This window comes from Salvelinus fontinalis, chromosome 36 (genome assembly GCF_029448725.1).
Source record: "Salvelinus fontinalis isolate EN_2023a chromosome 36, ASM2944872v1, whole genome shotgun sequence".
Lineage (NCBI taxonomy): Eukaryota > Metazoa > Chordata > Actinopteri > Salmoniformes > Salmonidae > Salvelinus > Salvelinus fontinalis.
This window is the reverse complement of record NC_074700.1, coordinates 31,192,177-31,219,676: the sequence shown is the minus strand read 5'-3', so window position 1 is coordinate 31,219,676 and position 27,500 is coordinate 31,192,177. Positions and strand designations below refer to the sequence as shown.

The following is a 27,500-nucleotide window of genomic DNA, read 5'->3' as shown; positions in this document are numbered from 1 at the left end:
TTTATCTTTACATCAGGTGTGTTCTCTTTATCTTTACATCAGGTGTGTTCTCTTTATCTGTACATCAGGTGTGTTCTCTTTATCTTTACATCTTTACATCAGGTGTGTTCTCTTTATCTTTACATCAGATGTGTTCTCTTTATCTTTACATCAGATGTGTTCTCTTTATCTTTACATCAGGTGTGTTCTCTTTATCTGTACATCAGGTGTGTTCTCTTTATCTTTACATCTTTACATCAGGTGTGTTCTCTTTATCTTTACATCTTTACATCAGGTGTGTTCTCTTTATCTTTACATCTTTACATCAGGTGTGTTCTCTTTATCTTTACATCTTTACATCAGGTGTGTTCTCTTTATCTTTACATCTTTACATCAGGTGTGTTCTCTTTATCTTTACATCTTTACATCAGGTGTGTTCTCTTTATCTTTACATCTTTACATCAGGTGTGTTCTCTTTATCTTTACATCTTTACATCAGGTGTGTTCTCTTTATCTTTACATCAGATGTGTTCTCTTTATCTTTACATCAGGTGTGTTCTCTTTATCTTTACATCTTTACATCAGGTGTGTTCTCTTTATCTTTACATCAGATGTGTTCTCTTTATCTTTACATCAGATGTGTTCTTTGTATCTGTACATCTTTACATCTGGTGTATCTGCACATCTGTTCATCTTTACCTCTGCACATAGTTTCTATGGGGTGCACAAGGCCCTCCAGATCCACAGTCCTGGTGAAGGTTTGTTCCTTCATACCTGAACTTGGTTTGTTGTTTCTCCACTGACTTGATTAACACATAAACCTAACTTACACCCTCACTACGTTGTCACTCCGTCTCCCCTAGTAACAACAAGTCAACAAGACAGACCTTTGATTTCAGAAGGTTTCTTCATGCTGAGACAGAGATAGAGGGGGGAGAGAGAGAGAGGAGGGTGAACCAGTGAGTGAAGGAGGGAGTGAGTCAGTGTTTTGGGGGAAGGAGGAGGTCTGTGTTCCAGATTGATGCTGACTGAGTATTTATAGATCCACTCACTCACTGATAGATAGAAGAGATGAGGAGGGAGGGGTACAGTGAGAGATAGAGGAGAGAGAGGAGAGTGAGGGAGGTAAGAGGTAGAGAGAGAGGGAGGGGTAAAGAGAGAGAGAGGGGAAAGAGAGAGAAGAGGTAGAGAGAGAGAGAGAAGGAGGGACGGAGAAAGAGAGAGGGAAAGAGAGGTGGTGATGACAAGATATTACACTTTTTTCTTAATCCCTTTTTCCTCCTGTCCTCTTTTTCTCCTCCCACTCTTCCTCCCCGCTGTTGCTCTTCCTCTACCTCTCCCCTCTTTAATTTTCTTTCTCTCAATCCTTTTTCCATCCCCCTCTCTCCTTCTCTCAATCTTTTCTCCACATCTACCCACCCAAACGTCCCCGTCTCCCACTCTGCTCTCTAATCATCTCTCTCCCTCTATCTCTCTCTCTTTCTCTATTGCTCTCTGTCCCCATCCCCCCACCCCCCCACCCCCCTCTACAGCATTATAAACGGGTTTGCGCTACCCCTGAAGTCGGAACACAAGCAGTTCCTGGTTCGAGTACTGATCCCTCTACACACAGCCAAGTCCCTGTCCATCTTCCATGCACAGGTCAGTCACGCATATACAGACAGACTCCCTCTCTCTCTCTGTCTTTCTCTCTCTCTCTCTCACTGTTCCCCAGTACTAAGTGTTAAATAGGCTACCTGGGGCGGCAGGTACCCTAGTGGTTAGATCGTTGGACTAGTACACGGAAGGTTGCAAGATTGAATCCCCGAGCTGACAAGGTAAAAATCTGTCATTCTGCCCCTGAACAAGGCAGTTAACCCACTGTTCCTAGGCCGTCATTGAAAATAGGAATTTGTTCTTAACTGACTTGCCTAGTTAAATAGAGGTAAAATAAAATATATATTAAAGACTGTAATGTGTACCCATGACCACTGGAGAGCGGCCTCGAGTCACACTACAGACACACTGGCTGCAGCTCCAGAACAAGTCACACCATCTTCTGACACACACACACACACACACACACACACACACACACACACACACACACACACACACACACACACACACACACACACACACACACACACACACACACACCAGTATCTGTGAATGTGTGTGTGTGTGTGTGTCTATGTAAATGTAACTGTGTTCAAAACATGTTGAGTTCTATTCAATCGGTATATACCGTCAGGGTTTTCATTAGCCGATAACTGCCGTATGTTAAGCTAATAAATACAATTGTTTCCGGCCAAATTGACGAGTAGAAACAACTCAATTAGGCAGGCTATCCACCACTTTAAAATATCAGCTGGAGCCATGTTGAAAACATAGTTCATTGTCTGACTTCATATCATGAGGCACATCATCACCTAGCAAATCCCAGCATATAAATGTGGAGGCAATTGTTTTATAAAGACTTCATAGACAGCGCGTGAGTTTCATGTTTGCGGAAGCATAGCCTACAATTTATCCTACCATTTCTACCAGTCTGCATGCCAGTTGGGATTTTTCTATGCACATTTTCGTGGAACAGTTTAATTTCAATAATTATGTTTTCGTGTCTCAAAATCATTGTCACCTGGTAAGTAATAAAAATCTGTAGTAAAATTATAAAAAATCGAAAAGTTTAAAGGAATCTAATGCCAGAGCATCAGTCTCTGCCATATGAACACATTGAAATAGCGTGATCCATTGGTGGCTGTAGAAACGAGCTCATGGAACTCAGGAGATGGCCAATGCAGCTGTTGGCCTATAACGTTCATTGTCAACTAAGTAAATATAGATAAACCAACCATTAAAAACAGTAGAAAATATAGTCTACCGATAAAAATGCAGGTTATTTCAGTCGCATTCATCTATCTAGTCCGCCTGTCTGCCTCCGGTTCTATCTGTCTTGACTTGCGCTATTTCTAGCGAACTTCCAACATTGTATCAACTAGCCTATTCTGGCGCTCAACGTTTCCTGCACCGATGAGCTCAGAACAGACAGCTATTTTTACTTCAGGGAAAGAGCTATTTTATGACGTTTCCACTGGATATCTGGGATCATGTTGCTCTTTCACACGAGGCTTGGTGATTATCGAGAGGGAGAATGTTGGGAAAGATTTTTCAAATAGGCCTACTGTGAGGAACGATTAGGCTGTCATTCCCAAATGGGTGTAAAGAAAAGAGAGACTTTGTTGCCTTCCTGTATGAGGGGAAGAAAATAATTAGTGAGAAGCTCAGCTTGTTAGGAGTGGACATGGTGAGTTAAAACAATCAGAAATTACATTTGCATGCAGCAGACCCAGGTAGACTACTTCCATGCGTGCTCCGGCACGTGGGCTCCCTCATCACGAACAAGACAGAGACACCAGACCCACGATCATTGCTCACATGGAGCACTCCAAACTAAAAGACAAAGAAGAAAATGGACAACTCGTAAATGATGGTTATGAAATGAATCAAAAACGTGTTTCTCACAAGTGTAGCAGGTTGTGAACTGTGCAAACAATGTTTCTACTCCCCGAGAATGAGAACTCTAAATTACTGTAGGCGTAAATAATAATACAATGCATTAACATACATTAATGTAATCACATGACTGGGATTATCGGTAAATTTACTGCTGGTGACATATCTAATGTAGAATTTATCAAAATCAAAAATCAAAGGGTACATTAACATGAAACAACAAATGCAGAAGAACTGGCGGGGAAACAGCTCAGCGCATTCTGTGGAGAGGCTATCTGCCCTCCAGACTCTTACATTTACATTTAAGTCATTTAGCAGACGCTCTTATCCAGAGCGACTTACAAGTACATACATTCATACTTTTTTGTACTGGCCCCCCGTGGGAATCGAACCCACAACCCTGGCGTTGCAAGCGCCATGCTCTACCAACTGAGCTACACGGGACTCTTCTCGTCTCAAAATGTGTAATGATATGCAAGACACATCCCCTTCACACATATTTGAGATGTTTTTCACTGACAGCCGCAACTCAATAATCAGCTAGCTGTTTTGTCACGCGCTGCCTATGAAAGACTTCATCATATGCCATTTATCGGATATAACCGCGGGAACTGTGGGTTATGATTCAAGCCGCAGCACCGCTACCCACCAATATGCCGTTTCTCTCCGGTTCTATTGCTTTTCATATCACCTTTCTTTCGTTGTCCAGAGGCCAAAGGCACAATCCTAGTCATATTAGAACCCATCATAGTCATGTTAGAACCCATCACAATTAGATTAGAACCCATTCTAGTCATATTAGAACCAATCCTAGTCATATTAGAACGCATCCTAGTCATATTATAACCCATTGTAGTCATATTAGAACCCAACCTAGTCATATTAGAACCCACCTTAGTCATATTAGCATCCATTCTAGTCATATTAGAACCCACCTTAGTCATATTAGAATCCATTCTAGTCATATTAGAACCCATCTTAGTCATATTAGAATCCATTCTAGTCATATTAGAACCCACCTTAGTCATATTAGAACCCAACCGTGTCATATTAGAACCCATCCTAGGTATATTAGCAACCCATCCTAGTCATATTAATTCCCATCCTAGTCATATTAGAACCCATGCTAGTTATATTAGAACCCATCCTAGTCATATTAGAACCCATCCTAGTCATATTAGAATCCATTCTAGTCATATTAGAACCCACCTTAGTCATATTAGAATCCATTCTAGTCATATTAGAACCCACCTTACTCATATTAGAACCCAACCGTGTCATATTAGAACCCATCCTAGGTATATTAGCAACCCATCCTAGTCATATTAGAACCCATCCTAGTCATATTAGAACCCATCCTAGTTATATTAGAACACATCCTAGTTATGTTAGAACCCATCCTAGTTATATTAGAACCCATGATAGTTATATTAGAACCCATCCTAGTCATATTAGAATCCATTCTAGTCATATTAGAACCCACCTTAGTCATATTAGAACCCAACCGTGTCATATTAGAACCCATCCTAGGTATATTAGCAACCCATCCTAGTCATATTAGAACCCATCCTAGTCATATTAGAACCCATCCTAGTTATATTAGAACACATCCTAGTTATGTTAGAACCCATCCTAGTTATATTAGAACCCATGATAGTTATATTAGAACCCATCCTAGTCATATTAGAACCCATCCTAGTCATGTTAGAACCCATCCGAGTTATCTTAGAACCCATCCTAGTCATGTTAGAACCCATACAAGTTATATTTGAACCCCATCCGAGTTATCTTAGAACCCATCCTAGTCATGTTAGAACCCATACAAGTTATATTTGAACCCATCCTAGTCATGTTAGAACCCATCCTAGTTATCTCAGAACCAATCCTAGTCATATTAGAACGCATCGATGTCATATTAGAACCCATCCTAGTCATATTAGAACCCATACTAGTTATGTTAGAACCTATCCTAGTCATATTAGAACCCATCCTAGTCATATTAGAATCCATCCTAGTTATGTTAGAACCCATCCTAGTTATGTTAGAACCAATCCTAGTCATGTTAGAACCAATCCTAGTCATGTTAGAACCCATCCTAGTCATATTAGAACCCATCCTAGTCATATTAGAACCCATACTAGTTATGTTAGAACCTATCCTAGTCATATTAGAACCCATCCTAGTCATATTAGAATCCATCCTAGTTATGTTAGAACCAATCCTAGTCATGTTAGAACCAATCCTAGTCATATTAGAACGCATCCTAGTCATATTAGAACCCATCCTAGTCATGTTAGAACCCATCCTAGTTATGTTAGAACCAATCCTAGTCATGTTAGAACCAATCCTAGTCATGTTAGAACCCATCCTAGTCATATTAGAACCCATCCTAGTCATATTAGAATCCATCCTAGTTATGTTAGAACCCATCCTAGTTATGTTAGAACCAATCCTAGTCATGTTAGAACCCATCCTAGTCATATTAGAACCCATCCTAGTTATGTTAGAACCCATCCTAGTTATGTTAGAACCCATCCTAGTTATGTTAGAACCAATCCTAGTCATGTTAGAACCCATCCTAGTTATATTACATCCCATCCTAGTTGTGTTAGAACCCATCCTAGTCATGTTAGAACCCATCCTAGTTATGTTAGAACCCATCCTAGTCATGTTAGAACCCATCCTAGTTATGTTAGAACCCATCCTAGTCATGTTAGAACCCATCCTAGTTATATTAGAACCCATCCTAGTTATGTTAGAACCCATCCTAGTCATATTAGAACCCATCCTAGTCATATTAGAACCCATCCTAGTTATCTTAGAACCCATCCTAGTCATATTAGAACCAATCCTAGTTATGTTAGAAGCCATCTTAGTTATGTTAGAACCCATCCTAGTCATATTAGAACCCATCCTAGTTATCTTAGAACCCATCCTAGTCATATTAGAACCCATCCTAGTTATGTTAGAAGCCATCTTAGTCATATTAGAACCCATCCTAGTTATGTTAGAACCCATCCTAGTCATATTAGAACCCATCCTAGTTATGTTAGAAGCCATCTTAGTCATATTAGAACCCATCCTAGTTATGTTAGAACCCATCCTAGTCATATTAGAACCCATCCTAGTCATATTAGAACCCATCCTAGTTATGTTAGAAGCCATCTTAGTTATGTTAGAACCCATCCTAGTCATATTAGAACCCATCCTAGTTATCTTAGAACCCATCCTAGTCATATTAGAACCCATCCTAGTTATGTTAGAACCCATCCTAGTCATATTAGAACCCATCCTAGTCATATTAGAACCCATCCTAGTTATCTTAGAACCCATCCTAGTCATATTAGAACCCATCCTAGTCATATTAGAACCCATCCTAGTCATATTAGAACCCATCCTAGTTATGTTAGAAGCCATCTTAGTTATGTTAGAACCCATCCTAGTCATATTAGAACCCATCCTAGTTATCTTAGAACCCATCCTAGTCATATTAGAACCCATCCTAGTTATGTTAGAACCCATCCTATTTATGTTAGAACCCATCCTAGTCATATTAGAACCCATCCTAGTCATATTAGAACCCATCCTAGTTATCTTAGAACCCATCCTAGTCATATTAGAACCCATCCTAGTTATGTTAGAACCCATCCTAGTCATATTAGAACCCATCCTAGTCATATTAGAACCCATCCTAGTTATCTTAGAACCTATCCTAGTCATATTAGAACCCATCCTAGTTATGTTAGAAGCCATCTTAGTTATGTTAGAACCCATCCTAGTCATATTAGAACCCATCCTAGTTATCTTAGAACCCATCCTAGTCATATTAGAACCCATCCTAGTTATGTTAGAAGCCATCTTAGTTATGTTAGAACCCATTCTTGAGGTGTGTGTGTGTGTGTTCATCTCTGTTGAAGTGTGTGTGTGTGTGTTCTGAATCTAACATCTATTTGACCTACATTTATTTAATCAGACTCCCACTTTTCAGATCCATGTATTTTGTATTAACATACACAAAGAGAGAGAAAGAGCACAATTACCAATCTCCATTCACTCAAATGGGACACTATTCCCTACATAGTACATAGTATATTATTAATATATTGTATTAGTAGTGTCACATCTCCTAAACCCTATCCAAACAGACTACAATACCCATAATCCCTCACCTAACAACAGAATCCAACTGTGTATTTACCCTGTGCTTGTCACTAATCTGACTAATACGTTAAACGGTTTAACTCCTGTCGTCTCATTTTAATCACTCATTCTTTCCTGCTTTACTCATTCATCCCTCGCTCCTTTCACCCTCTACCTCACCCCTCGTCAAAAGGAAGGGATGGAGGGATGGGGAGAGCGAGAGAAAGAGAGGGAAGGAGATGGATGGAGAAAGTTAGGGATGAAGAGAGAAAGAAAAGTGAAAAAGACAAAGAGATATGGAGAGAAAGATGGATGGAGAGAGGGAAAGAAACTGATAGGAAGGCAGAGAGAAAGAGAGACACACAGAGAGAGACAGAGAGACAGAGAGAGAGAGACAGAGAGAGAGACACACAGTATAAAGGTAGAGGGGGTAAGGAGACAGTATAAAGGTAGAGGGGGTAGGGAGACAGTATAAAGGTAGAGGGGGTAAGGAGACAGTATAAAGGTAGAGGGGGTAAGGAGAGAGTATAAAGGTAGAGGGGGTAGGGAGATAGTATAAATGTAGAGGTGGTAGGGAGACAGTATAAAGGTAGAGGGGGTAGGGAGACAGTATAAAGGTAGAAGGGGTAAGGAGACAGTATAAAGGTAGAGGGGGTAGGGAGACAGTATAAAGGTAGAGGTGGTAGGGAGACAGTATAAAGTTAGAGGGGGTAAGGAGACAGTATAAAGGTAGAGGGGTAAGGAGACAGTATAAAGGTAGAGGGGGTAAGGAGACAGTATAAAGGTAGAGGGGGTAGGGAGACAGTATAAAGGTAGAGGTGGTAGGGAGACAGTATAAAGGTAGAGGGGGTAGGGAGACAGTATAAAGGTAGAGGGGGTAAGGAGACAGTATAAAGGTAGAGGGGGTAAGGAGAGAGTATAAAGGTAGAGGGGGTAGGGAAACAGTATAAATGTAGAGGTGGTAGGGAGACAGTATAAAGATAGAGGGGGTAGGGAGACAGTATAAAGGTAGAAGGGGTAAGGAGACAGTATAAAGGTAGAGGGGGTAGGGAGACAGTATAACGGTAGAGGTGGTAGGGAGACAGTATAAAGTTAGAGGGGGTAAGGAGAGAGTATAAAGGTAGAGGGGGTAAGGAGACAGTATAAAGGTAGAGGGGGTAAGGAGACAGTATAAAGGTAGAGGGGGTAGGGAGAGAGTATAAAGGTAGAGGGGGTGGGGAGACAGTATAAAGGTAGAGGGGGTAGGGAGACAGTATAAAGGTAGAGGGGGTAGGGAGACAGTATAAAGGTAGAGGTGGTAGGGAGACAGTATAAAGGTAGAGGTGGTAGGGAGACAGTATAAAGTTAGAGGAGGTAGGGAGACAGTATAAAGGTAGAGGGGGTGGGGAGACAGTATAAAGGTAGAGGGGGTAGGGAGGCAGTATAAAGATAGAGGGGGTAGGGAGACAGTATAAAGGTAGAGGGGGTAGGGAAACAGTATAAAGGTAGAGGGGGTGGGGAGACAGTATAAAGGTAGAGGGGGTAAGGAGACAGTATAAAGGTAGAGGGGGTAGGGAGGCAGTATAAAGGGAGACAGTATAAAGGTATAGGGGGTAAGGAGCCAATATAAAGGTAGAGGGGGTAGGGAGACAGTATAATGTAGAGGGGGTGGGGAGACAGTATAAATGTAGAGGGGGTAGGGAGACAGTATAAAGGTAGAGGGGGTAGGGAGGCAGTATAAAGGTAGAGGGGGTAGGGAGACAGTATAAAGGTAGAGGGGGTGGGGAGACAGTATAAAGGTAGAGGGGGTAGGGAGACAGTATAAAGGTAGAGGGGGTAGGGAGACAGTATAAAGGTAGAGGGGGTAAGGAGACAGTATAAAGGAATGGGGGGGTAGGGAGACAGTATAAAGGGAGACAGTATAAAGGTAGAGGGGGTAGGGAGACAGTATAAAGGAATGGGGGGGTAGGGAGACAGTATAAAGGGAGAGGGGGAAGGGAGACAGTATAAATGTAGAGGGGGTAGGGAGGCAGTATAAAGGAATGGGGGGGTAGGGAGACAGTATAAAGGGAGACAGTATAAAGGTAGAGGGGGTAGGGAGACAGTATAAAGGTAGAGGGGGTAGGGAGACAGTATAAAGGGAGAGGGGGTAGGGAGACAGTATAAAGGTAGAGGGGGTGTGGAGACAGTAGGGAGACAGTATAAAGGGAGACAGTACAAAGGTATAGGGGGTAAGGAGACAATATAAAGGTAGAGGGGGTAGGGAGACAGTATAAAGGTAGAGGGGGTAGGGAGACAGTATAAAGGGAGAGGTGGTAGGGAGACAGTATAAAGGGAGACAGTATAAAGGTAGAGGGGGTAGGGAGACAGTATAAAGGAATGGGGGGGTAGGGAGACAGTATAAAGGAATGGGGGGGTAGGGAGACAGTATAAAGGTAGAGGGGGTAGGGAGACAGTATAAAGGTAGAGGGGGTAAGGAGACAGTATAAAGGTAGAGGGGGTAAGGAGCCAGTATAAAGGTAGAGGGGGTAAGTAGACAGTAGGGAGACAGTATAAAGGAACGGGGGGGTAGGGAGACAGTATAAAGGTAGAGGGAGAGTATAAACTCTAATATGTCAGATCCCCTCAGGGCACGCTGTGACATCACTCCTTCCGAAGTAAACACACACACACTCCGTCGCCACGGTGCCCACTCGCCACGGCAACGAGGCTGGGCTGAGGGGCAACCGCAAAACACACACACACACACTTGAGGCAGCCTCAGACTTGGAAAACTTCTCTCTCCAATCCTTAGCGCTGTAATCCGGTGTGATCAGGGTTTTACATCCTATTGTATTCCCACTCTACGGAATGTGTGTGTGTGTGTGTGTGTGTGTGTGTGTGTGTGTGTGTGTGTTAACCTGCTGTATTTGTCTATCCCTCTACAGCTGGCATACTGTGTGGTCCAGTTCATGGAGAAAGATGCCACGGTCACAGAATACGTAAGGCTTTGTATTTCTGAAAAAACACTAGACCAGCCAGGCCACAGGCTATTCACTTCCTAATTCACTTCCTGTTTCACTTCCTAAAACACTTCCTGTTTCTGTCCTGTACAGATCATACGTGGGCTGCTCAAGTACTGGCCCAAAACCTGCACCCAGAAAGAGGTGACAAATCTGTGTGTGTGTGTGTGTGTGTGTGTGTGTGTGTGGTGTGTGTGTGTGTGTGTGTGTGTGTGTGTGTGTGTGTGTGTGTGTACGCAGGTGTGTCTGTTTAGGTTTGTTTTGGTATAAGGTCATGTGTTTTTCCTGTGTGTGTGTGCGTGCGTGCGCGTGTGTGTGTGTACTAGGTGATGTTCCTAGGGGAGATAGAAGAGATACTGGATGTGATTGAGCCGTCTCAGTTTATCCGTGTTCAGGAGCCTCTCTTCAAACAGATCACTGCCTGCATCTCAAGTCCACACTTCCAGGTACACACACGCACACGCACACACACACACACACACACACACACACACACACACACACACACACACACACACACACACACACACACACACACACACACACACACACACACACACACACACTCACACTCACACTCTCTGTCTCTCTCTCTCTGTCTCTGTCTCTGTCTCTGTTTCTGTCTCTCTCTCTCTCTCTCTCTCTCTCTCTCTCTCTCTTTCCCTCTCTCTCCCCCCCCTCTCTCTCTCTCTCTTTCTCCCTCTCTCTCTCTCTCTCTCTGCCCATGTGCATCTCATACCCCCCTTTCTTTCTTTTACTCAATTCAATGATGTTTTATTATCATGACTGTAAAATACAGCGCTGCCAAGAGAGGGCTCTGATCCCTAACCTCTGACCCTTAACCTCTCTGTGTTGTAGGTAGCAGAGAGGGCTCTGAACCCTAACCTCTAAACTTTAACCTCTCTGTGTTGTAGGTAGCAGAGAGGGCTCTGAACCCTAACCTCTAAACTTTAACCTCTCTGTGTTGTAGGTAGCAGAGAGGGCTCTGAACCCTAACCTCTGACCCTTAACCTCTCTGTGTTGTAGGTAGCAGAGAGGGCTCTGAACCCTAACCTCTAAACTTTAACCTCTCTGTGTTGTAGGTAGCAGAGAGGGCTCTGAACCCTAACCTCTGACCCTTAACCTCTCTGTGTTGTAGGTAGCAGAGAGGGCTCTGAACCCTAACCTCTGACCCTTAACCTCTCTGTGTTGTAGGTAGCAGAGAGGGCTCTGAACCCTAACCTCTGACCCTTAACCTCTCTGTGTTGTAGGTAGCAGAGAGGTCTCTGAACCCTAACCTCTAAACTTTAACCTCTCTGTGTTGTAGGTAGCAGAGAGGGCTCTGAACCCTAACCTCTAAACTTTAACCTCTCTGTGTTGTAGGTAGCAGAGAGGGCTCTGTACTTCTGGAACAATGAGTACATCCTGTCTTTGATAGAGGAGAACAGTCAGGTGATTCTACCGCTGGTCTTCACTACACTCTACAGAGTCTCCAAGGAGCACTGGAACCAGTGAGTGACCTCTAACCCCTGATCTCTAACCCCTAACCCCTGATCTCTAACGCCTAACCCCTAATCTGTGACCTCTAATGCCTAACCCCTGACCTCTAACCCCTGATCTCTAACCTCTAACCCCTGACCTCTAAAGCCTAACCCCTAATCTGTGACCTCTAATGCCTAACCCCTAAACTGTGACCTCTAATGCCTAACCCCTGACCTCTAACGCCTAAACCCTGACCTCTAACGCCTAAACCCTGACCTCTAACGCCTAACCCCTGACCCCTAACCCCTAACGCCTGACCTCTAACCTATAATGCCCGATCTCTAAGTCTGTATGACCTCCGTGATCTCAGCAGATATACTTCTCTAACCCTACCTCCACTCTTTCTGTCCTTCACCGTTCCTCCATCCCTCCCCTACCTCTCCATATATCTCTAATTCCATCCATCCCCTACCTCTCCATATATCTCTAATTCCATCCCTCCCCTACCTCTCCATATATCTCTAATTCCATCCCTCCCCTACCTCTCCATATATCTCTAATTCCATCCCTCCCCTACCTCTCCATATATCTCTAATTCCATCCCTCCCCTACCTCCCCATATATCTCTAATTCCATCCATCCCCTACCTCTCCATATATCTCTAATTCCATCCCTCCCCTACCTCTCCATATATCTCTAATTCCATCCCTCCCCTACCTCTCCATATATCTCTAATTCCATCCCCTTCTCCCTCCGTCTCTCTCTCTGCAGGACAATAGTTTCTCTGATCTACAACGTGCTGAAGACCTTTATGGAGATGAACAGCAAGTTGTTTGATGACCTCACTGCCTCTTACAAAGTGGACAAACAGAAGTGAGTGAGTGTGTGAGTGAGTGATGGTGTCCTTTAGTGTGTGTATACGAGTGCATGTTCACACTTTTCTCTCTCTCTCCCCCTCTCTCTCTCCCCCTCTCTCTCTCTCTCCCCCTCTCTCTCTCTCTCTCTCTCTCCTGCTCTCTCTCTCTCTCCCCCCTCTCTCTCTCTCCTGTTCTCTCTCTCTCTTTATCTATTTATCTCTTTCTCTATCTCTCGCTCCATCGTTCTCTCCGTCTCTCTCTCTATCTCGCTCTCTCTCTCTCTCTCTCTCTCTCTCTCTCTCTCTCTCTCTCTCTCTCTCTCTCTCTCTCTCTCTCTCTCTCTCTCTCTCAATTCAATTATACATATCGAAAAATCTAAATCAAATATATATGTATATATATACAAAATATATATATATTTATATATAAATAAATGGTGGGACCAACAGCAATAATAATAGTAGTAGTGGACACATTACCATTAACAACAACTACAACAACAATATTAATCAGAACAACAATACATTAAAGCAAAGGTAGTAGACCAGTCTCAACATGACTGAGAAGACACATGACCTGGTATGAAAGACGAAACAAAACAAGATGGGACATTACATATCAACATTACTTTGCACTTTTCACTGGCTGTCCCTCAGGTTGTGGCAGGAGGACACATATTTGGCTTTTCACTGGCTGTCCCTCAGGTTGTGGCAGGAGGACACATATTTGGCTGCCAAAACTGCACATTTTGGCTTTTCACCCAATAAATATTAGATTTTTTCTTCATCTTTTATAGTTTCAAATTCTTTGTATTGAATTATAATTTTGGGAAAGAAAAATTCTCTTAGATCTGAGTATTTGTCACAGTGTAATAGGAAATGCAGCTCTGTCTCTACCTCTCCCCTGGAGCAGAGTGAGCACAGCCTGTCCTCTCTGGGCAGCCAGGTTTGTCTGTGACGACCGGTCTCTATAGCCAGACTGTGCTCACTGAGTCTGTACCTAGTCAATGTTTTCCTCAGTTTTCTATCAGTCACAGTGGTCAGATAGTCTGCCACCATGTACTGTCTGTGTAGAGCCAAATAGCATTGAAGTTTACTTAGATTTTTTGTGGTGTCTTTCCAATAGGTGATATATTTTTCCTTTTGTTTTGTGATGATTTGGTTGGGCCAGATTTTCTGAGGGCTGTCCTGAGGCTCTATGGGGTTGGTTTGGGTTGGTGAACTGAGCATCAGAACCAGCTGGCTGAGGGGACTCTTCTCTGGTTTCATCTCTTGACATTGTAGAGCTGTGTGATGGAATGTTTTGGGGTCACTTGTTTTTAGATGGTTGTAAAATTTGATGGCTCTTTTTTCTATTCGAATGAGGAGGGGGTATTGGCCCAATTCTGCCCTACATGTGTTATTTTGAGTTTTTCTTTGTACTTGCAATATAGTCTTGCAAAACTCTGCTTGCAATATTTCAATTGGATGTCTGTCCCATTTAGTAAATTCATTATTAGAGAGTGGACCCCATACTTCACTACCATATAGAGCAATTGGTTCTATAACTGATTGAAAAATGCTGAGCCAGATTGTAATTGTAATTTCGATTTTGATGTTTAATGGCATAGAATGCTCTTCTTGCTTTGTCTCTCAGCTCATTCACAGCCATGTGAAAGCTACCTGTGTTGCTGATATTTAGTCCTAGATATGTGTAGTTTTTGGTGTGTTCTAATAGAACTGTGTCCAAATAGAATTTATATTTGTCATCCTTATTTCCGGACCTTTTTTGGAATATCATTATATTTGTTTTTTTTAGGTTAACGGTCAGAGCCCAGGTCTGACAGAACCTGTGAAGACGATCTAGGTGCTGCTGTAACCCCTCTTTAGTGGGAGACAGCAGCACCAGGTCATCTGCGTACAGCAGACACTTGATTTCAGTGTTGTGTAGGGTGATACCAGGTGCTGCCGATTCTTCTAATGTTTTTGCCAATTCCTTAATGTAGATGTTAAATAATGTTGGACTTATTGGGCAGCCCTGTTTCACTCCCCGCCCCTGAGAGAAGAAGTCTGTTTGCTTGTTGCCAATTTTAACCGCACATTTGTTTTTAGTGTACATTGATTTAATAAAATCATATGTTTTCCCTCCAATACCACTTTCTATTAGTTTATAAAAAAGACCTTTGTGCCAAATTGAATCAAATGCTTTCTTGAAATCTACAAAACACGAGTAGATTTTGCCTTTGTTTTGGTTAACTTGTTTATCAATTAGAGTGTGGAGGGTGTAAATGTGGTCTGTTGTACGATAATTTTTTTGAAACCCAATCTGGCTTCTGCTCAGGACGTTGTGTTCGTCAAGGAACTGATGTAGTCTGATATTTATAATACTATTAATAATTCTCTCTCTCTCTCTCTCTCTCTCTCTCTCTCTCTCTCTCTCTCTCTGTCTCTCTCTGTCTCTCTCTCTCTCTCTCTCTCTCTCTCTCTCTCTCTCTCTCTCTCTCTCTCTCTCTCTCTCTCAGGGAGTTGAAGAGGGAGCGTGAGCGTGCAGAGCTGTGGCGGGGGTTGGAGGAGCAGAAGGAGAGGAGGCTGCAGACCCTGGGGGAGACCAGTCGTAATCAGAAGAACCTCCAGGAGAGAGGGGAGCCTCCTCAGCCCTCCTCCCCACAGACGACACTCCCTAAGCAGCCAGACCTCAAGCCCAGTGGACCCTCCTCCACCACCTAGAGCCAGACAGAGAATCAGTACCAGAGCCACAGATTACAGAACATACTGAGACAGTTAGTACACACACACACACACACACACACACACACACACACACACACACACACACACACACACACACACACACACACACACACACACACACACACACACACACACACACGCACACACACACACACGCACACACACACAGGCATAACGTATACTGTATACACACACTCATGCAAAGCGTACACAAATACAAAATATGAATCGACTCACACACACACAAACACACACTAAGTACACAGACTGAATACACAGACTGAATACACAGACTGAATACACAGACTGAATACATAGACTGAATACACAGACTGAATACATAGACTGAATACACAGACTGAATACACAGACTGAATACATAGACTGAATACACAGACTGAATACACAGACTGAATACACAGACTGAATACATAGACTGAATACACAGACTGAATACACAGACTGAATACACAAACTGAATACACAGACTGAATACATAGACTGAATACACAGACTGAATACATAGACTGAATACACAGACTGAATACACAGACTGAATACACAAACTGAATACACAGACTGAATACACAGACTGAATACACAGACTGAATACACAGAATGAATACACAGACTGAACACACAAACTGAATACACAGACTGAATACATAGACTGAACACACAGACTGAATACACAAACGGAATACATAGACTGAACACACAGACTGAATACACAAACTGAATACAGACTGAATTACACAAGCAGCCCTGTACACAAGTGGTTCCCAACTCTTTTTCAACTGAGGCACACCTTGATGGGATAAAAGATTCTGCACTTACAATCTTCAATTTATTTGTATATTGGTAATGACCATCTCATCTGACCCATACAGCAAAATCATCTATTTCCTGTGACAAACGTTTATTATAGATTAAATCGTTTTTTTCCTAACTATTTTCATAGTTCCTTACTCATGATGATTAATTTGTGTGTACCCCTTTAAGTGTTTCCCGCGAATTCACACACTATAAGAAAAAAATGTAGCTACGGTAAAATAGGTGTTTATTTTTTAACAGACATCCGTTTTTCTGTTTTTTCTGTCATTTATTAAGGTGCAACCAAGGACACAAAGCCATCCATGCTCCGTTTGTTTATATGGTACAGCTAACAGGGCATTCACACCTATCCACGCTAGCACCGCCTTCATGTGGGTGCTAACATGCTACCAAGCAAGCTAGGTAGTGCTACGTATCAACAGCCATTGTCAGCCAATTCAGTAAGGGGTTGGAAGCTATGTGAGCTTTCGATTGGTCAATTGCGTTGCGATATCTCTGAGGATTTGCATAAAGTTGAGCGTTACCCAACTTTAGTCCCACCCTGTTCAGTTCCCTCTCGCCGCCCACTTCCCCTCGCCCACTTCCCCTCGCCCACTTCCCCTCGCCCACTTCCCCTCGCCTACTTCCCCTCGCCTACTTCCCCTCGCCTACTTCCCCTCGCCTACTTCCCCTCCCCTACTTCCCCTCGCCCACTTCCCCTCCCCTACTTCCCCTCCCCTACTTCCCCTCCCCTACTCCCCCTCGCCCACTTCCCCTCACCCACTTCTCCTCGCCCACTTCCCCTCGCCTAGTACTCCTGTATTCCTTCCATTGAAAAGTGAATGAGGCTCTGTTGTTTCATCGCCCCAAAAACGTGTTGTGTGGAAATGCACTGTAATCAGATTGGCCGGTGCTAATGGTTCGCATAGGCCAAGTAAAATGTTACCAATGACTTTGTTTGATGATGCGCCACTCCTTAAATGATCCAATTGTAACAACAGTCCGAGAACACTGCACTTGAAACAACCAGACAGATTAAACCATGCGACGTGTAATGTTTTACCTGACTGCCGCTGGGGATCCTAAGTCAACATTCCAGGTGTTATTCCACCGGTCCCGTTTCTAAGTAAGTTTTCATTACATTTAGGAAAAGTTTTATGGCATACCTGAGAGTTCCTCAAGGCATACCATACACACTCTTAACACTACAATACCACACCCACACTCCCGATCTCAAACTAAACATATTTCTCGCTCTCTCTCTTTCTCTATTTCTCTATTTCTCTCTTTCTCTCTCTCACACACACACACACACACACACACACACACACACACACACACACACACACACACACACACACACACACACACACACACACACACACACACACACACACACACACACACACACACACACACACACACACAGGTACACAGGTACTGGTACTGGTTCTAGCTGTCAAGGTTTCGATGTGGAAACATCCTCCCAGTTCTGCGACAGGGACTTTTTACTGCCCCAAAAGATGAAGAGGAATGATGATGATGATGTTAAAACAATATTGTTCCTTCTTGTATTCTTCTCAACTGCTGTTGTTTTTATATGTCTGAATATTACCATATTATGACCATATTATGACCATATTATAACCATATTATGACCATATTAAATTATGACCATATTATGACCATATTATGACCATATTATGACCATATTATAACCATATTATGACCATATTATAACCATATTATGACCATATTATAACCATATTATGACCATATTATAACCATATTATGACCATATTATAACCATATTATGACCATATTATAACCATATTATATTATGACCATATTATGACCATATTATATTATGACCATATTATAACCATATTATGACCATATTATAACCATATTATGACCATATTATAACCATATTATGACCATATTATGACCATATTATGACCATATTATGACCATATTATAACCATATTATGACCATATTATGACCATATTATAACCATATTATGACCATATTATAACCATATTATATTATGACCATATTATATTATAACCATATTATAACCATATTATGACCATATTATATTATGACCATATTATGACCATATTATAACCATATTATGACCATATTATATTATGACCATATTATAACCATATTATGACCATATTATAACCATATTATGACCATATTATAACCATATTATGACCATATTATAACCATATTATGACCATATTATATTATGACCATATTATAACCATATTATGACCATATTATAACCATATTATGACCATATTATAACCATATTATGACCATATTATATTATGACCATTTTATAACCATATTATATTATGACCATATTATAACCATATTATGACCATATTATAACCATATTATGACCATATTATGACCATATTATGACCATATTATAACCATATTATGACCATATTATATTATGACCATATTATATTATGACCATATTATGACCATATTATAACCATATTATGACCATATTATATTATGACCATATTATGACCATATTATAACCATATTATGACCATATTATATTATGACCATATTATAACCATATTATGACCATATTATGACCATATTATAACCATATTATGACCATATTATATTATGACCATATTATGACCATATTATATTATGACCATATTATAACCATATTATGACCATATTATATTATGACCATATTATGACCATATTATGACCATATTATGACCATATTATGACCATATTATAACCATATTATGACCATATTATATTATGACCATATTATAACCATATTATGACCATATTATGACCATATTATAACCATATTATGACCATATTATAACCATATTATGACCATATTATATTATGACCATATTATAACCATATTATGACCATATTATGACCATATTATAACCCTATTATGACCATATTATATTATGACCATATTATAACCATATTATGACCATATTATGACCATATTATAACCATATTATGACCATATTATAACCATATTATGACCATATTATTATAGTGTTGGTTGGAAACTCCTTTAATGTAGCACTCCAAAAGCAGAACTAGGGCATGGCCCGAATCACAACTTATTCACTCCGTAGTGCAGTACTTTTGACCAGGGCCCATAGATAGGGTTAGCCCATAGATAGGGTTAGCCCATAGACAGGGTTAGCCCATAGATAGGGTTAGCCCATAGATAGGGTTAGCCCATAGATAGGGTTAGCCCATAGATAGGGTTAGCCCATAGGGAATAGAGTGCCATTTGGGATTTAGACGGTGTTTGATATGGGGTGACCCTTATGCTGCTGGGATGCTGCGACCCCTGACCCCTGCTAGATTAAAACTGTTCTGTCATTATTATTGTCTGTTTATAATTGACTGATTAATTGATTGATTAATTGGTTGGTTAATTGATTTCTTAATTGGTTGGTTGATTGATTGAGAGTCAGAATACGACACGTTCTTTTTTAGCAATATTCTCATTTGTTTGGGATAATGTGTGTAGGGGGGTACGATACGGAGGGGGGTGTTTCTGTGACCCCTCCCTAGGGCTGTGTCCCAAATGACACCCTATTCCCTCTGTAGTGCACTACTTATGACCAGGACCTATAGGGGTCTGGTCAAACGTAGTGCACTATATAGGGAAAGAATGACATTTGGGAAGAACTCTCATGTCTACCACCTTGAATTTTGTCCTTAATATCACACTGTCTTACTGTACATCTGTGTATTATGATTCACTCATTTGATGAAATTATTTATAATTTGTTTTTATATTGTTGTTATGTTTTTGTATGTTGATTTGGTCGATATCTGATATTTATGATGTTTTTTATTTGATTGTTGGAATTGTGACCTTATTGCAGGAAGTAGTCAAAGATTAGAAGTTAGTATGTGTGTGTGTGTGTGTGTGTGTGTGTGTGTGTGTGTGTGTGTGTGTGTGTGTGTGCGTGTGCGTGCGTGCGTGCGTGCGTGCGTGCGTTTGGTACGAGTGTAACAGTGACAGGAGATGTGTATAGGAACAGGGTTTGAATCAGAATGTAACACGTTTGATTGATTGTGAATCTGGAGGTTCTGCTGGTATCTTGTTACCGAGACAACCAAACCAGCAGCCTTCAACACTCTTCTAACGGTTTTTCATTGAAACAAAACTAGAAAATCCTAGAAAATAAACAAACCTCACTATCGTTAAAACTCACTTCCTGATTTTGGCTAGTTACCCACAATTCCCCCATTTATCAGTCAGTTTTCTGGGAGATGAATCATCCCTCCCACTATTCTGTTCTAGAACCAAAATAATTCTATTCTGGAGTCGGAACCCAGTTTATCAGAGTAGAGAAGACTCTCCCTCCCGTCAGTCAGTAGAATTATAGAACGGCAATAATAATAGGGTTGAATATGTATGTGTACGTAGCATCACTAAACTAGAATTGCACTGTCCTCCTGGTTTGGTCTGTAGGCTAAATGTTGCTCAGAAACATAGAAACCATTGATGACGACCAACAGCCGGAGAGATGAATGTACAGTCGAGTCAAACGGGGCTTGTAGTGAGGAGATGATGTACTAAATGAACTCCACTTTGAGAAAACAAACGAAGGAGTGTGTGTCCTTTTTTTAATGCTCTATTGGTTTTTAAAGGTAATATAAATTACAATACTGGTGTGAGTACAATACATACCCTCTCTCTCTTTCGCTCTCTCTCCTCATGATCTCTCTCTCTTTCTTTCCTCATGATCTCTCTCCCTCTCTCCTCATGATCTCTCTCTCCTCATCTCTCTCTCTCTCCTCATGATCTCTCCCCTCATGATCTCTCTCTCCTCATGATCTTTCTCTCTCCCTCTCTCTCCTCATCTCTCCTCATGATCTCTCTCCTCATCTCCCCTCATGACCTCTCTCTCTCTCTCCTCATGATCTTTCTCTCTCCCTCATCTCTCTCTCTCTTTCCTCATGATCTCTCTCCCTCTCTCCTCATGATCTCTCTCTCTCTCTCTCCTCACGATCTCTCTCTTTCCTCACGATCTCTCTCTTCCTCTCTCCTCATGATCGCTCTCCCTCTGTGTGTGTGTGCGTGTGCGTGTGTACGTGCGTGAGAGATTAGCTATAGTAAAAATGTTCTTACCAGATGTTAGCACCACTGACCACACACACACACACACACACACACACACACACACACACACACACACACACACACACACACACACACACACACACACACACACACACACACACACACACACACACACACACACACACTGGGGTTAAGATAATATGGACAAGCATCGCAGTCCGTTTTCCAGGGAGTCTCCAAGTTTAATGGCATTTCATTATAATTGCTATGATGTCAGACTGTCCATCCAATTTAATCGGACTAAAAACAACAACAAGAAATTCGTTCAGTTCAGACAGACAGAGAGAGATAGGACATTCGGACTGTCCGGTGAAGAAGACTTACCAATACAACTGTGTCAAACAGGTTTGTATTGGCTACTTTCGTTGTGGGTGGTTATCTTTGTGTTGACAATATTTGGTAAAATGTTTAATTTGTTCCTTCTTTAAAATAGTTTTCTCTCTGGCTTTTTCTTTTGTAATCAACGGACACGGCGCATCACAATGATGTAGTTTCTTGGCAACGCGAGCGTCCACTCCACTCCGGCCCGTCAACAACAGGACAGTTTGAAGGTAAATATTTGCATGTGAACAAAATAGACATTTGATGCTTTTGATATGATCACGATATCAACCAGTAGAAGTTGAGGAATATATGTAGCCTTATTCTAAGAATGCATCTGTATTACAACTGCCAGGTCGCAGTTGTAAATGAGAACTTGTTTAACTGGCCAACCTGGTTAAATAAAGGTGAATATATATATATATATATATATATATATATATATATATATATATATATATAGATCCAAGCTGTTTCACAACCTGCCGTGATTGGGAGTCCCATAGAGCGGCGCACAATTGGCTCAGCGTCGTCAGGGTTTGGCCGGGGTAGGCCGTCATCGTCAATAAGAATTTGTTCTTAACTGACTTGCCTAGTTAAATAAAGGTTAAATAAAAAATAAATCTATATAATATCAAATCCGTTTGTGAAAAAAGCATGAATTTAGTTCCATTAGTTCTAGAAAGACACAATGGAACTTTTGGTATTATTTGACCGTTATCATACAGCAGGCAAACGTGATACACCGTTATTATAGCACCAACCGTACCCCGGTTATTGCGCAGTTCAGCCTACCTTTCTGGGTCCGCTAACCATGCAGTAATCACAACGGACGCTAGGGGGAGTAATACATTAGTGTGTACAGAAGACTGTCTGTCATATGTTGCATGATTGAACCGAGAGTAATTTATGTTTAAGTTTCCCATAATGATTTTAAACTGTGTTTGTCCCTATTGAGTAGACCAGATGTGAATGTGATGCATGAGTTTAAAGTTTACCTCAGACCATTCTCATCTCTCTCTCTTTCTCTCCCTCCCTCCCTCTCAGGATGTTGCCTCCCCGCTCCCTCCCTCTGTCTATTCTCTCTCTCCTCCTGGTTGTTGTCGAGGCGGGCCTGTGCGTTGCTGAGACCCCCCAGCTGCACGGCGGTTTCCGTGGTTGCGCGGTGCGGGATTTTTCCTTCATGGCCCAGAAGCCGGGATGCAGGAACCTCCGCATCGACACCGAGGCCTGCTGGGGCCGCTGTCATACCTGGGAGGTAGGTCACCACGACAGGACACACACACATGCTGTCATACCTGGGAGGTAGGTCACCACGACAGGACACACACACATGCTGTCATACCTGGGAGGTAGGTCACCACGACAGGACACACACACATGCTGTCATACCTGGGAGGTAGGTAACCACGACAGGACACACACACATGCTGTCATACCTGGGAGGTAGGTAACCACGACAGGACACACACACATGCTGTCATACCTGGGAGGTAGGTAACCACGACAGGACACACACACATGCTTGTCCAACAATCTCTTGGTCCTCTCATGTCTTGCCGTCTTGACACACACCAGGACACATGTCATGGGAGGTAACCATAGCAACACGTCAGATTTATAAATGAATCTATGAAACTACAACAGTACTGATGTCAGGGCTAATAGAGTTGTTGTTCCTGTCGCTAACAGAAGCCGCTCCCAGAGCCCCCCTACGTCCTGCGGCATCACCGTGTGTGTTCCTACGGTCGTACTCGCTACCTGATGGTCCGTCTGCCAGGCTGCCAGCCCCACGTCTCCCCGCTCTACCCTTACCCCCTCGCCCTGCAGTGCCACTGCACCGTCTGTTCCACACAGGATACGGAGTGTGAGACGTTCTGATACGGACTTCTGTGTGTGAAAAGATTTAAGGTTGATTTAAGCAATGAGGCCCGAGGGGGTGTGGTATACGGCCAATATACCACGGCTAAGGGCTGTTCTTACGTACGACGCATCGCGGAGTGCCTGGATACAGTCCTTAGCCATTGGATATAGTCCTTATATTGGCCATATACCACAAACCCCCTGAGGTGCCTTATTGCCATTATAAACTGGTTACCAAAGTAATTAGAGCAGTAAAAATACATATTTTGTCATACCCGTGTTATACGGTCTGATATACCACGGCTGTCAGCCAATCAGCATTCAGGGCTCGAATCAATGTAATGTAATGTAATGAATCACCCAGTTTTATAAAATGCTTCATACCACTGTAATATGACACAGCAACCTTGTTATAAAATGTAATCATGTATAATAATAATAATAATAATAATAATAATAATAATAATAATAATAATACAATCTGTTGAGCGATTATTTTTCCTTTTTTTATTTAGTCAACCCTTCCAACATTCTTTCAGGTCACTTATTTACAAAATGTAAGTTGCTCATAGACATAAATACAGTTTTTTTAATGTACATCCTTTAGTCTCTCTAGTTTAGTGGCCATAGAAACAAAATGAATCCAAACGGAATTGGAACTTCGGAATTGGGACTTCGGATTTGGAACAATTTCACTGGTAAAACCAATGGGCACATTCAAAATGGCTGCCAGTCCACTCACTGACTTGAGTGGGGATGTCCATTCTACTCATTCTAGTTCTGTGTTGTGGCTGTATAACAGATATATGTAGTGGTTTTAATGATTGTATTATCTATAGTTGTTTAACTGGATGTCACTGTCTACGTCCCAATTGGCACCAAATCTGTCTTTGTAGTGCACTAGTTTGTATGGGCCCTGGTCAAAGGTAGTGCACTAGTTTGTATGGGCCCTGGTCAAAGGTAGTGCACTAGTTTGTATGGGCCCTGGTCAAAAGTAGTGCACTAGTTTGTATGGGCCCTGGTCAAAAGTAGTGCACTAGTTTGTATGGGCCCTGGTCAAAAGTAGTGCACTAGTCAAAAGTAGTGCACTAGTTTGTATGGGCCCTGGTCAAAAGTAGTGCACTAGTTTGTATGGGCCCTGGTCAAAGGTAGTGCACTAGTTTGTATGGGCCCTGTTCAAAAGTAGTGCACTAGTTTGTATGGGCCCTGGTCAAAAGTAGTGCTGCACTAGTTTGTATGGGCCCTGGTCAAAAGTAGTGCACTACATAGGGAATAGGATGTTGACTCAAAGTGTCACAAAATGTCTTCTGTTCCTAAATAAACCAACGTTTAAACCAACAAATCTTAAATAAAGCAACTGTATGAAAAGTTTTTTCCTCAAGTCTTTTTTCCTTTTTCGACCATTCAATTCTATACACACACACACACACACACACACACACACACACACACACACACACACACACACACACACACACACACACACACACACACACACACACACACACACACACACACACACACACACACACATTTCCTTGTCTTCTCTTCATCCAAGTCCTCATGTTACAATTTTTTGCGTGTAGCGTGTGTTCCCGTGGTGACGTGGCATGTCAGTAGCGTGACTTGCGACACATGTCACAACGACAGGCCTGAGCCGTCAGGATCTCGATATCATCATGGTGACGACCACGAGGACAGTCTAGACGAACTTTGATCTGAGGGGGAAAAAAATTATACAATTCAATTTTTATTTTATATAAAGTTACCATGTTCCAACCAACTACGTCATCAGGATGAGATGCTCTTACCCGTCTGTCTGTGTCTGTGTCTCTGTCTGTGTCTCTGTCTGTCCGTCTGTCTGTCTGTGTCTCTGTCTCTGTCTCTGTCCGTCCGCCCGTGTCTCCCTGCCCATCGGTCTCTCGCTCGGTCCGTCTGTCCGTCCGTCCGTGTCTCTGTGTGTCTGTTTCTGTGTGTCTGTTTCTGTGTGTCTGTTTCTGTGTGTCAGTTTCTGTCTGTCTGTTTCTGTCTGTCTGTTTCTGTCTGTCTGTCTGTTTCTGTCTGTCTGTCTGTTTCTGTCTGTCTGTCTGTTTCTGTCTGTCTGTTTCTGTGTGTCTGTTTCTGTCTGTCCGTGTGTCTGTGTCTGTCTGTTTCTGTCTGTCTGTTTCTGTCTGTCTGTTTCTGTCTGTTTCTGTGTGTCTGTTTCTGTCTGTTTCTGTGTGTCTGTTTCTGTCTGTCTGTGTGTCTGTTTCTGTCTGTCTGTTTCTGTCTGTCTGTCTGTTTCTGTCTGTCTGTCTCTGTCTGTCTGTTTCTGTGTGTCTGTTTCTGTCTGTCTGTCTGTCTGTCTGTCTGTCTGTGTTTCTGTCTGTCTGTCTGTGTTTCTGTGTGTCTGTTTCTGTCTGTCTGTTTCTGTCTGTCTGTCTGTTTCTGTGTGTCTGTGTCTGTCTGTTTCTGTGTGTCTGTGTGTCTGTCTGTGTGTCTGTGTGTCTGTCTGTCTGTCTGTCTGTCTGTCTGTGTTTCTGTCTGTCTGTTTCTGTGTGTCTGTTTCTGTCTGTCTGTCTGTTTCTGTCTGTCTGTTTCTGTCTGTCTGTTTCTGTCTGTCTGTTTCTGTGTGTCTGTTTCTGTCTGTCTGTCTGTCTGTTTCTGTCTGTGTCTCTGTCTGTCTGTTTCTGTGTCTCTGTCTGTCTGTTTCTGTGTGTCTGTCTGTCTGTCTGTCTGTCTGTCTGTGTTTCTGTCTGTCTGTCTGTGTTTCTGTCTGTCTGTTTCTGTCTGTCTGTTTCTGTGTGTCTGTTTCTGTCTGTTTCTGTCTGTGTACTCTACCTTTGCGTCCTTGCTGATGGTACAGCATTGTGATGCCGAGGTGATGTTGTGAGTGAAGTTAGATGCCACCAGAACAGAGTAGCGGGATGGGAAGGCACTGGACTCACAGTAGCCAACACAGGCATACACAACGTGAGTTCCTTTACATGTTCCACGCTGGTCACTACGGATGGTCACGTTGAACCCTGCAGGAGGAGAGGAGAGAGAGGAAAAGACGTTAGTGGGGATGGAGGGAGATGTGGTGTGTGTGTATATATATTATGTGTGTGTGTGTATATATTATGTGTGTGTGTGTATATATTATGTGTGTGTGTATATATATTATGTGTGTGTGTGTATATATTATGTGTGTGTGTGTGTATATATATTATGTGTGTGTGTGTATATATTATGTGTGTATATATATTATGTGTGTGTGTGTATATATTATGTGTGTGTGTGTATATATATATATATATTATGTGTGTGTGTGTATATATTATGTGTGTTTGTATATATATATTATGTGTGTGTGTGTATATATTATGTGTGTGTGTATATATATTATGTGTGTGTGTGTGTATATATTATGTGTGTGTGTATATATTATGTGTGTGTGTGTGTGTGTGTGTATATATATTATGTGTGTGTGTGTATATATTATGTGTGTGTGAATATATATTATGTGTGTATATATATTATGTGTGTGTGTGTGTATATATTATGTGTGTGTGTGTGTATATATATTATGTGTGTGTGTGTATATATTATGTGTGTATATATATTATGTGTGTGTGTGTATATATATATATTATGTGTGTGTGTGTATATATTATGTGTGTTTGTATATATATTATGTGTGTGTGTATATATTATGTGTGTGTGTATATA

At 41.8% G+C, this 27,500-nt stretch overlaps 3 protein-coding genes across 3 annotated transcripts in view; 2 read left to right on the top strand and 1 right to left on the bottom strand.

Annotated features, from left to right (window-relative positions):
- Positions 1 to 21,087, top strand: part of ppp2r5b (protein phosphatase 2, regulatory subunit B', beta) — a 43,280-nt gene extending 22,193 nt beyond the window's left edge. The window contains exons 7-13 of the mRNA XM_055901541.1: positions 1,512 to 1,620; positions 10,521 to 10,574; positions 10,689 to 10,739; positions 10,922 to 11,041; positions 11,958 to 12,085; positions 12,828 to 12,929; positions 15,414 to 21,087. Of these exons, the coding sequence (XP_055757516.1) occupies positions 1,512 to 1,620; positions 10,521 to 10,574; positions 10,689 to 10,739; positions 10,922 to 11,041; positions 11,958 to 12,085; positions 12,828 to 12,929; positions 15,414 to 15,618 (769 nt within the window). The 3' untranslated portion in view covers positions 15,619 to 21,087. The remainder of the gene's footprint in view (positions 1 to 1,511; positions 1,621 to 10,520; positions 10,575 to 10,688; positions 10,740 to 10,921; positions 11,042 to 11,957; positions 12,086 to 12,827; positions 12,930 to 15,413) is intronic.
- Positions 21,088 to 21,187: 100 nt separating this feature from the next.
- Positions 21,188 to 25,178, top strand: LOC129835780 (glycoprotein hormone beta-5-like). The gene is made up of 3 exons (XM_055901564.1): positions 21,188 to 22,177; positions 22,995 to 23,205; positions 23,640 to 25,178. The coding sequence occupies exons 2-3, from the start codon at positions 22,996 to 22,998 to the stop codon at positions 23,826 to 23,828; spliced, it is 399 nt and encodes a 132-aa protein (XP_055757539.1). The 5' UTR covers positions 21,188 to 22,177; position 22,995; the 3' UTR covers positions 23,829 to 25,178.
- A 12-nt stretch (positions 25,179 to 25,190) lies between these two features.
- gpha2 (glycoprotein hormone subunit alpha 2) overlaps positions 25,191 to 27,500 on the bottom strand; it is a 14,805-nt gene continuing 12,495 nt past the window's right edge. The window contains exons 3-4 of the mRNA XM_055901563.1: positions 26,631 to 26,815; positions 25,191 to 25,528 (exon numbers count right to left, since the gene is read on the bottom strand). Coding sequence (XP_055757538.1) covers positions 25,424 to 25,528; positions 26,631 to 26,815 — 290 coding nt within the window. The 3' untranslated portion in view covers positions 25,191 to 25,423. The remainder of the gene's footprint in view (positions 25,529 to 26,630; positions 26,816 to 27,500) is intronic.

Bases quoted from the DNA above. Each gene is read 5' to 3' on its own strand.
- LOC129835780 (XM_055901564.1), top strand. From the start codon at position 22,996: ATGTTGCCTCCCCGCTCCCTCCCTCTGTCTATTCTCTCTCTCCTCCTG. The intron at 23,206-23,639 runs GTAGGTCACCAC...TGTCGCTAACAG, and splicing joins GCCGCTGTCATACCTGGGAG to AAGCCGCTCCCAGAGCCCCC.